We start from the raw sequence: 15,229 nt of genomic DNA, 5'->3' as shown, positions 1-15,229 counted from the left end.
ATACAGGGTATTACCATAGGCCTATTCAGAATACAGCTGTGCGTTTACACTCCATAATGCTGTGGCTAGGTTCACTTCGTCCTGAGTTCGGCCCATGCCTCGTGGACATGGCCGCACCCGTAGACCTACAACTCTCGTCGGGCCCATCCACTCTAGATCTTAATTCCGGTGTACAAAAGACATCCTGCGTCAGACACCCTATCTGCCGCAGCTCCAGCAACAGTGCCTGGATGACGAGGAAAGGGTGTTCAGAATAAACTAACCAAACTACGCTCTCTTTTATACACCCATACATTGTTCTCTGTTAAGGTACACATAGGCTGTGGGCTTATATTGATTAAAGAATGTTAACTCTTAAAATCTAATTTGTGTTTGATAATAATTAAATTGATGTCAAGTGCATAGGATCGTAATCACACTGTGGGCAGAGTCAACAACCATAACAACCAGCCTACTCACAAATATATCTGCAGTGTTACAATTCAGAGTTTTACCACAGTTGACAGTTTCTTCTCTCGAAATTAATGAGTTTCTTAAATACAAAAATGGCAATAATTTGAATACACTCATCGGATTCTCTGAGATGTGTAAATCAAGGAAATACAACTTCAGTTTTGAATTGCTATCTCGTAACTTCACGAATGACGCAACAATGATCCGGCAGTCAAAATACATCGTCTTAATACAATTTACACTACAAACAAACTAGTTAAAGCATTCAACATATACTCAATACATCTTGAATGCTTCAGCTCACGGTAGGTACAGCTGACTTATGGCTACTCGTACAGGTTGCATCATAATTTAAATCTACCTTAGAGAGAGAGAGCACTTCAGGAAGTATAGAAATGGATAGTACCTCTCACTAGAGAAAACAAGTCTCTTTGGGGGCAATTCATTAATTTTACACGTGTTTTGTGGATTTTTACTTTTATCCTCTTCGCTACTGATCGGCTCGTTAGCCGCTTGGGCGATCGGTCACGTCTCTGTTACGCACTGTTGGCAAGTACTGGGCATGCACCGGCTCCTGAATGTACCTGAACCTGCTCCAGTGTTAGCCAAGTCTTGTCTTGAAAGAGCTCACACTCGGTGCCATTCACAACACACACTGGTAGAATGTTCCAAGAGTTCACAACTCTCACTCCGAAAAAAGTTTGCCCTCACAGTTTTCTGGACCTGCGGCTTCTTCAATCATGAGCTGTGACCCCTTGTGGGGCGAGCGTCCGCCAGCTCCAAGTAAGGACACTCGACTGAGTAGTGCCCCTTGAGATGCTTATACACCTCAATTAGGTCACCCCTTGCCCATCTGTAGTATAAGCTAGGCAAGTTCAGGCGCTCCAATCTCTCAGGGTAGTTGAGGTGCCGAAGTGCAGGCACCAGTCTGGTGGCCCTCCTTTGAACATTTTCAACCAACTGACAGTCCATAGCATATCTCGGGGACCATACGGGGTGACAGTACTCCAGACGGGGAAGCACTTCACTCTTGAAGATCGTTACGAGGGACGGACCGTCTAGATATCTGAACGACGTTGGAGCATAATATGACTACAGTATGTGTTGAGATGAATATACTAGCCGTGCAGGTAGAGGGAACAAGAGATGGGTAGAGGCAACAAGAGACGGGTAGAAGGAACAAGAGACGGGTAGAGGGAACAAGAGACGGGTAGAGGGAACGAGAGACGGGTAGAGGGAACAAGAGACGGGTAGAGGGAACAAGAGACGGGTAGAGGGAACAAGAGACGGGTAGAGGGAACAAGAGACGGGTAGAGGGAACAAGGTTGAGAAATGAACTAGACAATAAGATTAAGTGTGTCCAAGACTCAAAAACAAGACATTAATCGAGGTAATTTGCTGCTCTGTTTTACTGCCACCAGACCCCCTGGACAGTATGTAGCTGTTTCAGGTAGTTGGCAGAGCAAGCATCAGCATCACCTTCATGGCCACACACAACCAAGCGCTCGACCATAAAATTATCCCCTGGCACGTAGTTCGTTTAAGTCCTGTCGGTGTGCTGTGTAAGTTATACACTGTGCAATACAGTCTCCGGTAACTTCCCGACGATCGGTATCAGTGTACAGACAAACAACAGGCAGGTAGATTTCCACCAGGTCACAGAAACACACTTGTACCCATGCTTTCTTGACAATCTCCCTGAATTTTTTAGATTATTGTGACCCACTTCTGGCAACTTGACCAACTGGAGACCAATCATTGGGGAGGGTAACCCTCTCACCCCAGTGCCATCTCTGGTAGGAGGATCTGGCAAAAGATAGAACGATCAGAGCAACAACTCCTTCAAAGACTCCCGCCAGATAACGACAACAACCATACATGGCTCCCAAAAAGTTACCAAATCTCAAAAGGTCCATTACCACCCCTGATCTACACGGCCAGGCAATAGACAACCTCCCTAGACCAGCATCCGCCAGTAGGGTCGGCGGAATATGAAATAAGGCCCTCAAAACACCCATATATGGGACAGGGTAGGATGTCTAGTGCCTGTACCGACAGACAATAACTAACCCATGACACAACCCTCACACACTATTAGCTTAGCTAGGCGGTCAGCCCGCCCTCTCTTACCTCCTCCTAAATTTCTTAAATTTCCGAACTATAAATTCCTTCCCCCACCTCTAATCTTCTTTCAACCCTCCTTTCTTAAAAAAAAAATAAAAAATATATAGGAGGACGCTTGATGCCGCCACACCAATTTCAAGGTCGCTTTTATCTTGGAAGCTCTTACCACCTGGTAGCCTCTATCGCATCCTTAGTGATTCTACAGAAATCAAGTAAAAATTTCATTGGTAGCAGCCATTTTGATATTCAAGTTGGCTGACACCACCATAATTAATTAGTAATTGTTTCTTTTTACTTTTATCCTCTTCACCAATGATCGACTCGCTCGCCGCTTTGGGGATCGGTCACGTCTCTGTTACGCACTGTTGGCAAGTACTGGGCAATGTACAGTATATCATTATCATGAACACATACATTTACTCATAAATTAATAGAATGTATCTATTTGAGCCTAAAATTTGAGTAATAACAGATTTGGGTGGCGTTCATTTTTAAATCCAAGATGGTCGCTTTCACAGGCCAGACACAGCTGGGGACCTGATCATATTCGGTTCACCATTCACACATCTATAAACCCACCAGTTTTAATGCATCCTTAAAAAGGAAGTTTTTTGGCTTAACCGCTAGACTACTGTATGAAGCTAATGTATTCATCTTGTTCACACTTCTTTAGCCTGAAAAAAGAATAGCAGTGCAAGACTAGACAAATCATTAGCAGTGTTTTTTGTGCCTAATTCTCGTAAATTATTTGAATTACTTGATTATTTATAAGGAACCCTTGATTATATCAGTGTCAGCCGTTTCACATTCCCTTACCTCTCATTGTAGAAAACCTGTGTTTGCTGTAAAGGTGAGAAAGAAACCAGCAATAATTTTTATATCGTCAAAACAAATACTGATCCTCAGTAACTTACTGGTGCAACCTGAATCTAAAACTAAAAAAGCAACTGTGGTAAAGATGTCGAATACTTTCAAACTTCCCGCTATCCCGACCACCTCTAAAAGGCTTTAGATGGTCGGTCATTTGATAAACGTTTCCATCAAAGACGCTATGCAATATGTAGGTGTACAAAGTTGCAGTTCCCTGAGTCTTGACTAACAAGCCTGTCTAGATGGCAAGTGGAAGGTGCATGATCATTTCATAAATTATTTTTATTTTTCAATAACTTTCGGACTTCTGTCAATCGTCTTGGTGTGACAGACGTAAAAGCATAATAATTGAACACGCTCATTTTTTTTTAATTCTGACTGACCGTAGACGACTAATGAACAGTCAACATTGACATACAGTAAATAGATCTACGACTCATTTCTCTGGATGTTTCGGAAATCTGAAAAAAAACGGGTTTCTGTTCCTTCTGGTGTTGTTAAACCATTAATAGCTGCACAGTAATTGTATCCTATTGTAGATGGTAAAATAAAGTGCACAAGACAATTAAAAAAACTATAAAGTCACTGATCTGTGCATCTTCCCCCCTTTAATATACAGTATATATGTTTGTCGGCAACTGTTTTTCTATTTGACAGCCGCTTGGTGGCGCCACAGGTGGGGTGAACTCGTCCACCCACTGAAGTGAGCCCTGATAGAGTGACAGTTACCAATCAGTATCTCGGACACCCTGAAGGAAGGAGCTCGATAAAGTCACTGTGACGATACTCCAGCAGTAGTAAGTACAGCAGGTAAGTGAGAGTTCTCGATGGCTTCTTTAACTAAATGAATCTTTCAATTGGTATTTACAATGAAATTTTAAGTTGTGTCAATAAAGTATTATTGAGGTGGCCACTGTCTTATATTTAGATGGTCACTGTCATACACATCAATACTTGGTGACCACTGTCATATACTTTAACACTTGGTGACCACTGTCATATACTTTAACACTTGGTATTTTTGTCATATCAATACTTTAGTGACCTGTCATACTTTAACAGTGACCACTGTCATACTTTAACCTTGGTGGCCACTGTGTCATACACATCAGCTTCTCGATATTTTATATATACTTTAACCTTGGTGACCACTAATGTATACTTTGCTGCCGGTACTGTCATACACATCAATACTTGGTGACCACTGTCATATACTTTAACACTTGGTGACCACTGTCATATACTTTAACACTTGGTGGCCACTGTCATACACATCAATACTTGTGGTGGCCACTGTGTCATATACAGCTAACCTTGGTGGCCACTGTCACCTTATTATGCTTAGTGACCACTGTCATATACTTTGCTGCCAGTGACCACTGTGTATACTTTAACACTTGGTGTACTGTCATACACATCAATACTTGACCACTGTCTTATACTTTGCCCTTGACCACTGTCATATACTTTAACACTTGGTGTACTGTCATACACATCAATGCCCAGGCCTGTCTCTTTTAACACTTATTTGACCACTGTCATATACTTTAACACTTGGTGGCCACTGTCATACACATTAATACTTGGTGACCACTGTCATATACTTTAACACTTGGTGACCACTGTCATATACTTTAACACTTGGTGGCCACTGTCATACACATCAATACTTGGTGACCACTGTCATATACTTTAACACTTGGTGACCACTGTCATATACTTTAACACTTGGTGACCACTGTCATACACATCAATACTTGGTGACCACTGTCATATACTTTAACACTTGGTGACCACTGTCATATACTTTAACACTTGGTGGTCACTGTCATACACATCAATACTTGGTGGCCACTGTCATATACATTAACACTTGGTGACCACTGTCATATACTTTAACACTTGGTGACCACTGTCATATACTTTAACACTTGGTGGTCACTGTCATACACATCAATACTTGGTGGCCACTGTCATATACATTAACACTTGGTGGCCACTGTCACATACATTAATACTTGGTGACCACTGTCATATACTTTAACACTTGGTGGTCACTGTCACATACATTAATACTTGGTGACCACTGTCATATACTTTAACACTTGGTGGTCACTGTCATACACATCAATACTTGGTGACCACTGTCATATACTTTAACACTTGGTGGTCACTGTCATACACATCAATACTTGGTGACCACTGTCATATACTTTAACACTTGGTGACCACTGTCACATACATCAATACTTGGTGACCACTGTCATATACTTTAACACTTGGTGGCCACTGTCACATACATTAATACTTGGTGACCACTGTCATATACTTTAACACTTGGTGGCCACTGTGATAATTATGTTTAAGCGACCACTGCCAGAGGCCGCCAAAATACGGATCCGTACTCTTAAGAGCCGCCAACATACTCGAGATGAATGTATCTAGTTTGAAGAATGACTCTGATGATATGATTTTAACGTTACTAGGATGGGTGTGATAAAGGGGAACGAGTCTCCGATAACCGTGGAGGATATTAGCGAGGAAGAGACCGCCATGAGAGAGGCAAGAGGCATGCGGAGGTATAATTTAAAGGTAGTCCGCATTAACCCCGGTAACTACTTAATGCCCTCACTGTAAGTATTCCCCTGTTGTTGTGTTAAACCAGTGACTACCATGAGAGATATAATTTGAGTTGTTATATATAATACAGAGGATACTAATACAGGTAATCTCATAGAAAATCCCGAGAGTTTGAAGAGACCAGTCAAGGGCGGATCCAGGGGAGTCCTGGGGGTTCGGACCCCTCTTTTTACCAGAAAATTCCAACACTTTTTCTTTAATGCAGGATTGTACTCAGGCATTTTTGTATAGAAAAAAGTATTTACTATTGACTTCAGGATATCTCCTAATATCAAGTGCGCATGGCTTCAAAATGCCCATGATAATGATCAGATTTAAAAAAAATTTCTGGCGCTGGAAGCACCCCCCCCCCTTTCTGAAATCCCCCAGCTAAGTGGGCTCGCTTCCTTGTGCTCGCCATTTCCCCCACCCACAACTTCTTGGACCCCCCCCCTTGTGATATTCCTGGATCCGCCCCTGCCAGTACTAATGTCCGCAGCACACCAGGTACTTTCTGTAATCTATACTTTTATCAGGTACCGTCAGCTTAAGGATATATACTACAACTTTGAGTACCGGAGTGATGATATAGTGTTTGTGACCTTTCCGAAGTCTGGCACCGTCTGGACGAGGGAAATTCTGAGAACCATGATTGACACTAACGACACCCCAGACCCCACCAAGATTAATAATTGGGGAGGAAGCTTCATGCTTCATAAGGTATATTAATAAAATATCTCCTCTGACCGTTTCACTACGGGCACGCCACTTTTAATATATTAGTTAGCTAACGCCAGATGATTTTACTCAGCAGAGAGAGGGCCGACCCATTACATAAGGTGGCTAAATACATGCTTTTTATGAACACGTAATTGGAATTAACAACAATGGTGTAAAATATTCCTCAAGAAGAGAGTAGAGTTTAATACTTTACCTAAAATCCATCAAACTTATATAATGTAATAGGTGTGAGGGAACTATTGTGTAGGAAGAGGATTGATCCAGTTGAATGCATGTTTACGAACCACTCAGGAGGGACCTGTTATTGGGAAAAGAGGTTATGAGTGAAAAGTGTTTTGTGGAATCGAAATAGTGTAAAGTCTAACAGAAAGGAAGACACACAGTCATTGTTGGGTGCCTTTACAAAACCCCAAATTAATTATAGTTTACTGAACCACAGAAAATTGAGATACTCTAATAGTTATAGCAAATGCAATGGCATTCCTGCTTGTCATGGGTGACTTCAAATATAGTGGTTGGTGTAATAAGTGTGCACCAAATTACATTGATAACCCTAAAGATCTTTTGTAGAAACTCTGAGAAACAAATTTATATTCCATCATGTTAAAAATCTCTGTTACCGCCACAGTAAGATAAGCTAGAAGAGAGAGAGAAAGAGAGGGATAACCATAATAAGATAAACTAGGCGAGAGAGAGAGAGAGAGAGAGAGAGAGAGAGGGGGTGAGATAAGAGATATAGTGTTGACAACGAATTTGCTGACCAATCTTCTGAGGTGTTTCAATACGAAAACATATGGCCCTCGCCTCCAGGCTGAGATTGCCCTCGAGGGTAGTCTACTGATTTCTACAGGACAGACAACACATTGGTTCAGACCACTAGACCCTAAAACGTGAGTGATCGTGAAGTATTAGAATCTGCTAAGAAACTCTAGATAACTTTAATCAGTATATTTGTGTACTGCAATTTGATCATATTATACAAATTGTCTCCTGTATCAAGAGTTATAACATGCGAGTTATATTTAAGATGTTAACAGGCTATGTACTGTATATTGATTGTATTATTCATACTATGTGTCCTGAGATAACAATATTTGTTATATGAGAATTGTTCTTTAACAGGTTTTGACCGAATTATATGGTACGCGTCAACGTTGAGGGTTTATTTCTCCAGCAACAAACCAATAACGCTCCTATGAGCGTTAACAGTCAAAACGTTTTAGGGTCTAGTGGTCTGAACCAACCTGTTGTCTGTCCTGTAGAAATCAGTAGACTACCCTCGAGGGCAATCTCAGCCCGGAGGCGAGGGCCATATGTTTTCGTATTGAAACACCTCAGAAGATTGGTCAGCAAATTCGTTATCAACACTATATCTCTTATCTCACCCTCTCTCTCTCTCTCTCTCTCTCTCTCTCTCTCTCTCTCGCCTAGTTTATCTTATTATGGTTATCCCTCTCTTTCTCTCTCTCTTCTAGCTTATCTTACTGTGGCGGTAACAATCATGTTAAAAATCTCATTCACTATAGCGATGAGCAAGCACCACAATCCTTGCATGTCATCATAACTACTAACAAGGAGGGTTTAGTCGCCATTGGCACTAGTCATCACCAGACAGTGACACTGTCCTTCTGATATAACTGTCACCTATTACAGAACTGGAACAGGTCAAGGTTAAAATATTACAGTAGTGATGATGGAGGACATAAAGAACATCGACTGGTTTGACTTAAGAAATATACATGTGGCTACTACCTGGAAAATCATAGTAAATTAAAAGTACTTGACAGGTAAATAAATATCCAAGACCATGTCCACTAGTTCCTTGACCACAGTCTATCAGACACGTAGTTTAGGGGATCTTTTCCTATACTATTTTACTCTGATTTCTTTTCTCTGTTCCACTGTAGGGGGCTCGTTTTTTACTTCATATTTATTCTCTATTCTTCAATACTTATATACTTCCTTCATATCTATATTTTCTATTAATGTTTTCTCACTCTTTCTATCAGTATATATCTTATATTTCTTTGTTTATATTTTCTAAGTTAATATTCTTTTCTATACTTTATTTCTTGTCATATATATTATTGTGTTTTCTAGATTTTATATATTTTCTTTCTCTCAATTTATTATTATGCTTTAGTTATATTGTATACCATGGATTAATCTCGTTAAACCATGTCATTCTTATTATAACACTTAGTATACTTACCACGGTAGCCTGCCACCACCCAGACTTTTATTAGAATATAATATATCTTAGTGAACTGTGAGGTAGCGTGTTAGCGAGTTTCTAGGCACGTGAGTTACTAGTTATTTTCTGAGAACCAACGGGTAGAAGAAATAGAGTGGTGATACTTGCAGTTTACTTATCCAATATTTATTAATATATGAAGTGAATAAGATGTTAATTAATTACACTCAGACCAGACTGGACCACTTAGGTCTTACTTTACACATAGCAAAATAGATATTAATTTCTTGACTACAACATTACATACTCATTATAATTATTACTTATATAGATGATTATAGAACACACTCGACAAGATCCAAAATTAAGATATTATCAAACACATCTTGTTAGTTCTGAACGAACAACATGGCACTTTTACTAACATTCAGTGGTAGTACACCTGGTTGGTGGACTCAACTCCTATAACAACATAACCACTAGTAACACCAACATTCATGGGTTCAATACTTAACTTGGGATAACTATATTTCTGGTAGTTAATCCGCAATCATAGACACCAATATTGCTCAATACATATAGCCCAGATCAATGGAACGGATAAGACTGCGTCCCCTAGTGGCGGGAGTTGTTTACGCCACAGACAGCCGAAGCTCGCTAGCAAGGAGCGCCGAGTACACTCGGTGCACTGTCTCCGCACGGCGATCCTTGGGTAATCTTATCTTCGGATTCTAATCTCGCCATATTAAAGACATCCTTCAAGAACCATCTTGCCCATAGGTGACTACCGAACCTCAGTAGTGGTGCCAACACAGACAGTGCCTGAGATAATGATGGAGAAGCGTCAGAGATGTGAATAATAACTCAATCATAAACAATCTTTCGTCTAGCAACGACAGACGATATTTACGCTACATTAATTCTTTCACTTGGTAAAGGACAATTTCACTGGTACAACATGAACACTGATATTCACAAAATTTACTGAGTTAGACTGACTTAATATGGCGGACGGAGAATCGTACACATACCTGAGATAATGATGGAGAAGCGTCAGAGATGTGACCCTCCTCCCGTGCACTAGCTTATATACGGCTAACTGGCAACTCAGGACTGTGCAGAACACATGACAGAAAGGCTAATCATGCAATGACAAAAATTACATTTAACTCAGTCGCTGTACATTTAACTATAAAAATCAATGCCATGGGTCAGCTGAATTTCTCAAGTCTATTTATATAAGCTAATCAGAGATTGAGCTTGCCAGGAAAAAGTGGAATTACACACGCTGTTATCACTAGTTCTCCCAACATAAGCGAATTTCTAGACAAGGACCCTCTATGGGTAATCAGAGACGTGACCGATCGCCCAAGCGGCTAACGAGCCGATCAGTGGCGAAGAGGATAAAAGTAAAAAAGTATAGGTATATCTTGGAAATAAGAAGTTTGACAGGTTCTTGCAGGAGATTAATGGCTTTCTTGAATAGACAACTGACACTAACTAGACTACAAACATCAGATTCTCTAATGTTTGAGCATCAAAATAATCTAACTTCAGTATCAATTGGAAATTCATGGCTATCCCCAGGGACAGTATCATGGGATGTCATTTGTACTGGCAGACTCAACACTCACTTAACCAATGTTACTAACAATAAAGACAGTTAAAGCTTTCAACATCACTCACAAAGGATCTTGTATGCTTTAACTGTAATCAGACATCTCTAAGTTGACTCAAAACAATGGTGTCCTCTCTCATATTCAAATTAACTTTATAGAGATGTTGGTTTCAGGAAGTCAGAGAAAATGGATGGCACCCACGCTTAGGAGCGATGAGAAAACGGTCGCCTCAGAGGGGGGACTCAATAAAGAAGACATAGCTCCATGTTTTGTGGGCTATTGAGCGTAATATGAATAGTCTGATTTTACGTTAACTGACGTGTACAACCGTGGTCATTACATTGTGACTATGGCAGTAGCACTATACTACCTCCCTACCTGATGGCCATTACAATAATGGTGCCTACTAAACTTACCCAGCTTTCACAACAAACATTAACGGTAAATCACTTTACACTAACTAAGGAATAACAGGACCTCCTTAAAATATCCAACTTTTATTTGTTGACTGTAGCACTGAGGAAGCACATTTTTTTTAGGTATAAGTGGTTGTTTCAGGAATTGAGGCAGAATTTATACCCTGGGCACCCTGACGTGGAGATGTTGAACAAAGTGTGCCCTGGAGCTCGGGTAGAGGATGGTGTGCAAGTTCAGTTGGCTGCCGCCTTCAAGGGCCGCAGGATCCTGGGTTGGCATCTTGCACTGGACCTTTTAGGTCCTCATCTTCTCAACACATGCAAGGTATGTCTTTGAGGCTGAGAAAATTTACCGAAATTTCTGCTGTTTTACCACCTGTAGGGAGAGCAGCGGTCGGGTGGATATAGCGCTGACCTCTTGTTCCGTGGGTTGGTTGTTCGATCTCCGTACCTAAGTTTATAAATTGGGGAAGTTCATACTGCCGAATGCAGTACTGATCATGCTGCACCCTTGTGTACCAAAGGCTTAGTGTACAGGGTGCTGTATCAACAATCTCCCTACTGGGCAGTCACACCTATGGGACCCACTTTCACTTTTACACCACTTGTTGACCTAACTAGTGTTCACAGGTAATGGTGAGGTGATTTACACATGCACTAAGTTGAACAATTGTATCTTGCCACTGTTATTTACAGGGGTTCTGCTACTAGGGAGGGATTTCTTTGGTGTATTTTCTCATTAATTTATCCCCCTGCTGTTAACTTTTAAACTCTTCAACCTTGTTTCTTCTCTCTTTTTCTTCATTAAGTATAGGTATTAGTTGAAGCATGATTATGTTACTCCATATAGTTATTCCATCACCTCTGACCATTGGTAGCGTTGGCTCGAGGTTAAGGACACGTGGGTATACTGTAATTCTGGTATCAAGTTATGGAAAAGAATGAAGGTAGATACTGCGGGAAAATGATACTCCTAACATACAAATAAAATTGTGGTAAAGGTGTAGAAGAGGGTGACCACCAGAAGGAATTGCCCGAATTGGTTGAAATTTTTTCTACAATTTAATATCAGTCTTGTGCACTAACACTCAAAGATTCTAGAAGAAGGGCAATGGAGTTTTTTACTACATGCAAAGCATTTGAGACACTTAACAGTGACATTATTTTCAATATTCATACATTATCTGGCGAAGTTGCTTGATGAGACTTATCAAAAATTTAGAGCATCGTTCCCGAAGGCTTTGTTGTCGCACCACAGACAGATGCACTGGCAATTCTGAAATTTTCACAGTTTCGTAACCAAGATACAGTTTTGGTGCTAGATACTTCTCCAAGTTGCAGGTGAAGGGATCTCTGTGATGTTAATGAGAAGGTAGTATCACTATTCACCAGTGTTTCAATGAGAAGTGTCAGATCGTCCAATAAATTTGTGGGATCACAGTCATTAATCTTTGCACTGCAGAAGCAATAGAAAACCAACGGGTCTGGCAGGCTTGAACAACCTTGAGTGGCCCATGTCCATCATTTATGAGTTTAAATAGGTTACTTTGTGCTTGCTGCCTTGAGGAAGATCTCGCAAACCAGTTGCAGGTTTCACTAACGAGAAATTCTAGGTTCCTCGGCATGGTTTCAGAACTTGCATGTGACACCGCTAACTGGACTGAATGACATACGCATCGCATCGGATATGTACTAAGGAAGGAACCTCTTCTTTCAATTTCTGGTAAACTCCATTGTTAATGCCAACCATCACACTCGCTTTGTCGGTTCCAATACCAATCATGTTATGCAAATTAAGTCCACATGCTTGTAATGGTGACTTCAAAGCATCAACTGCGTTATTTGCATCACATTCAAGCAGGGGTGCAAGGTGTAAAAACGTTGAAACTAGTGTCTGCGAATGCTCACCACTGAAGGCTCTTAGCAACCACCTCCATTCTATCGGCTACTTCCTCAGTCTTAGCAAGGATTTCTTTCCCAACTCGTTCTCCTATGGCTTGCAATCGCCTCTTTCACCTTGACTACGCAGTCAGAGCAATACCAGCAACAGCCTTCATGCTTTACGGCAGCTTGCATCGTCCTAAACGTTGCAAGGGTCAGGCCTGTATCACCCATATCCGTCATCCCCCCGCAGTAATCACATATCATACTCATGATTGTTGTTGGGGGGGAGGGGTACAGACTGTGTAGAAATCTACACCTATGTAAAAATAAAGAAAAATAACAGCACTTAGCTGCCCTCTGCTGGTTTTAACCTCCCCTGTTGCCTTTAGAGTTGTCTTTTGTTTTCCTTCTTTTTTTCAGTTCACTTCGGCGTTTGTCAGTATTTACGTGCTATCTCTATGTACACTGCATTTTGCTATGAATAACGGATTTTATACACCCAATCAGTCCTTTAGAAACACAGGAAAATAAAATAAAACTTTCTTTGGGGCGGTAATAGGATGACCTTTAGGATAGCCAAGCTTGTTGATTTTATATATTTATTTTTTATTTTAACTATTATTTCCTTATACTTTCTTTTACCGTTCTCATCGACGACTATATCTCTTTGTGCTATCACTGTGTACACTGTATCTCCCTGTGAATGTTGCATTGTGGGCACAGTTTCAGTCCATGAGAAAGCACACAAACAAAATCAAATTTAAAGTCTGTGAGGCACCTATAACACGACTTGGTCTCTGCTGGCAGTGGTGCCTTACCAGCTTGCTTGTCAATTTGTATCCACTTTAAGTTATTTACAACCTCTTCCGCGGTCACTGATGACACTATGAACTGATTTAACTAAAGGCACAGTACTACACTCCCTGGTTGGCCTTTATCACAGCCGTGACCACAACTCCGTAACAAAATAAAATAAAAGCTTTTTCACATGACAATGATTTTGTGGTTGTAGGCTGTACCTCCATGTCAGTGGAGATTGAGTTTTAAAAAATACAATCGCGTCTAGCATTAAAAATCCGACATCGATTTACACTTTCACATCGCTAAGACGATCTTGAGGATCTTACGTAATCACTGTCCAATAATAACAATTCTAGCAGTTGTAGCATATCATGTTTGGTGACATAAGTCCTCTTCTTACAGGTAGTATATGTGGCCCGCAACCCAAAAGACGTGTGTGTTTCTATATACCACTTCTTTACCAACAAGAAGAGCTATGAGGGTAATCTGGAAGACTGCGCACGATTTCTCCTGGAAGATGGCGGCTACTGGGAGCACATTTCACAGGCGTGGCGCCTCAAGGATCATCACAACCTCCACTTTATGTTCTACGAAGACATGAAGGATGACTTACTGGGACAATTGAGGAAACTGAATGACTTCCTCAAGCTGGACCTTAGCGAGCAGAAGCTGAAGACGTGAGTACTGTATTACTAAAATATTCATTCACTACAAGACACTCTTCTGCTTCTCTGATGTAACATAACACTATGAGACAGGTGGAAATTTTAGGAATCCTCTCACCCTCGGGCATGTTTTGTTACAGGGTGATGGAACGCACCAGCTTCGACAATATGAAGGCCACAAATAACTTGGAACTAGCCAAAGCCAACAAAGGCCCGGGAAGCCATTTCCGCAGGGGTGTAGCAGGAGACTGGAAGAACGCCTTTACCAGTGACCAAAATAAACGCATGGACGCATGGATTAAAGAAAAGTCACAAGGAATGGACATCAAATTCAAATATGAATAATACAACCTGGAATACCTTAAATAAAATTGAGTATGCCAGGGTTCAACAATCCTAAAGCTGGTGTTGAATACAGTAGCGCAACACTAACAGACTGAACCTTAAACAACCCACATATTTACTAAACATTGATAACTTAATGTTTTAATTGTCATGTTGATATGAGTTTATATAATAAACTATTATTAATTCATAGTACAGCATATGGAGTCAGTTTAGGCGACTCGGGTGGCATAGTAGGTAGTAGGCAGCGACCAAACAGATATTGTGAAGATAGTGGAAGCATAATGTGTTGCCTATGGTAGACCCTGCTGCCATATGGCATCACGAAAATTGTGACCAAGTCCCAGGCTGCTGATCTGACCTTCTGCCTCATTTACACACAATTGCAGGGTCTCAATTGTTTCTCTTACTTTGACAACACAACATACATACTGTATATTGTTTCTCACTTTTTATCTTTTTTTTTCATTTTTGTATTTATTATTATTATTATTATTA

The 15,229-nt window shown here is 40.7% G+C and overlaps 1 protein-coding gene across 1 annotated transcript; it reads left to right on the top strand.

The window, feature by feature from the left end:
* The first annotated feature begins 4,151 nt into the window (after window positions 1-4,151).
* Window positions 4,152-14,923, top strand: LOC121876867 (sulfotransferase family cytosolic 1B member 1-like). Its single transcript, XM_042382368.1, has 6 exons — window positions 4,152-4,257; window positions 5,934-6,080; window positions 6,603-6,786; window positions 11,179-11,361; window positions 14,124-14,398; window positions 14,527-14,923. The coding sequence occupies exons 2-6, from the start codon at window positions 5,935-5,937 to the stop codon at window positions 14,729-14,731; spliced, it is 993 nt and encodes a 330-aa protein (XP_042238302.1). The 5' UTR covers window positions 4,152-4,257; window position 5,934; the 3' UTR covers window positions 14,732-14,923.
* The last annotated feature ends 306 nt before the right edge of the window (window positions 14,924-15,229 follow it).

This window comes from Homarus americanus, unplaced genomic scaffold, assembly GCF_018991925.1.
Source record: "Homarus americanus isolate GMGI-L3 unplaced genomic scaffold, GMGI_Hamer_2.0 scaffold50281, whole genome shotgun sequence".
Lineage (NCBI taxonomy): Eukaryota > Metazoa > Arthropoda > Malacostraca > Decapoda > Nephropidae > Homarus > Homarus americanus.
The sequence above is the reverse complement of the archived record's forward strand: the minus strand, read 5'-3'. Positions and strand labels throughout refer to the sequence as shown.

What these genes read in the sequence shown, in the direction of transcription:
- LOC121876867 (XM_042382368.1), top strand. Translation starts at nt 5,935, where the DNA reads ATGGGTGTGATAAAGGGGAACGAGTCTCCGATAACCGTGGAGGATATT. An exon ending in ATCTTCTCAACACATGCAAG is followed by an intron (nt 11,362 to 14,123) that starts GTATGTCTTTGA and finishes CTCTTCTTACAG; the next exon opens with GTAGTATATGTGGCCCGCAA. An exon ending in AGCGAGCAGAAGCTGAAGAC is followed by an intron (nt 14,399 to 14,526) that starts GTGAGTACTGTA and finishes GTTTTGTTACAG; the next exon opens with GGTGATGGAACGCACCAGCT.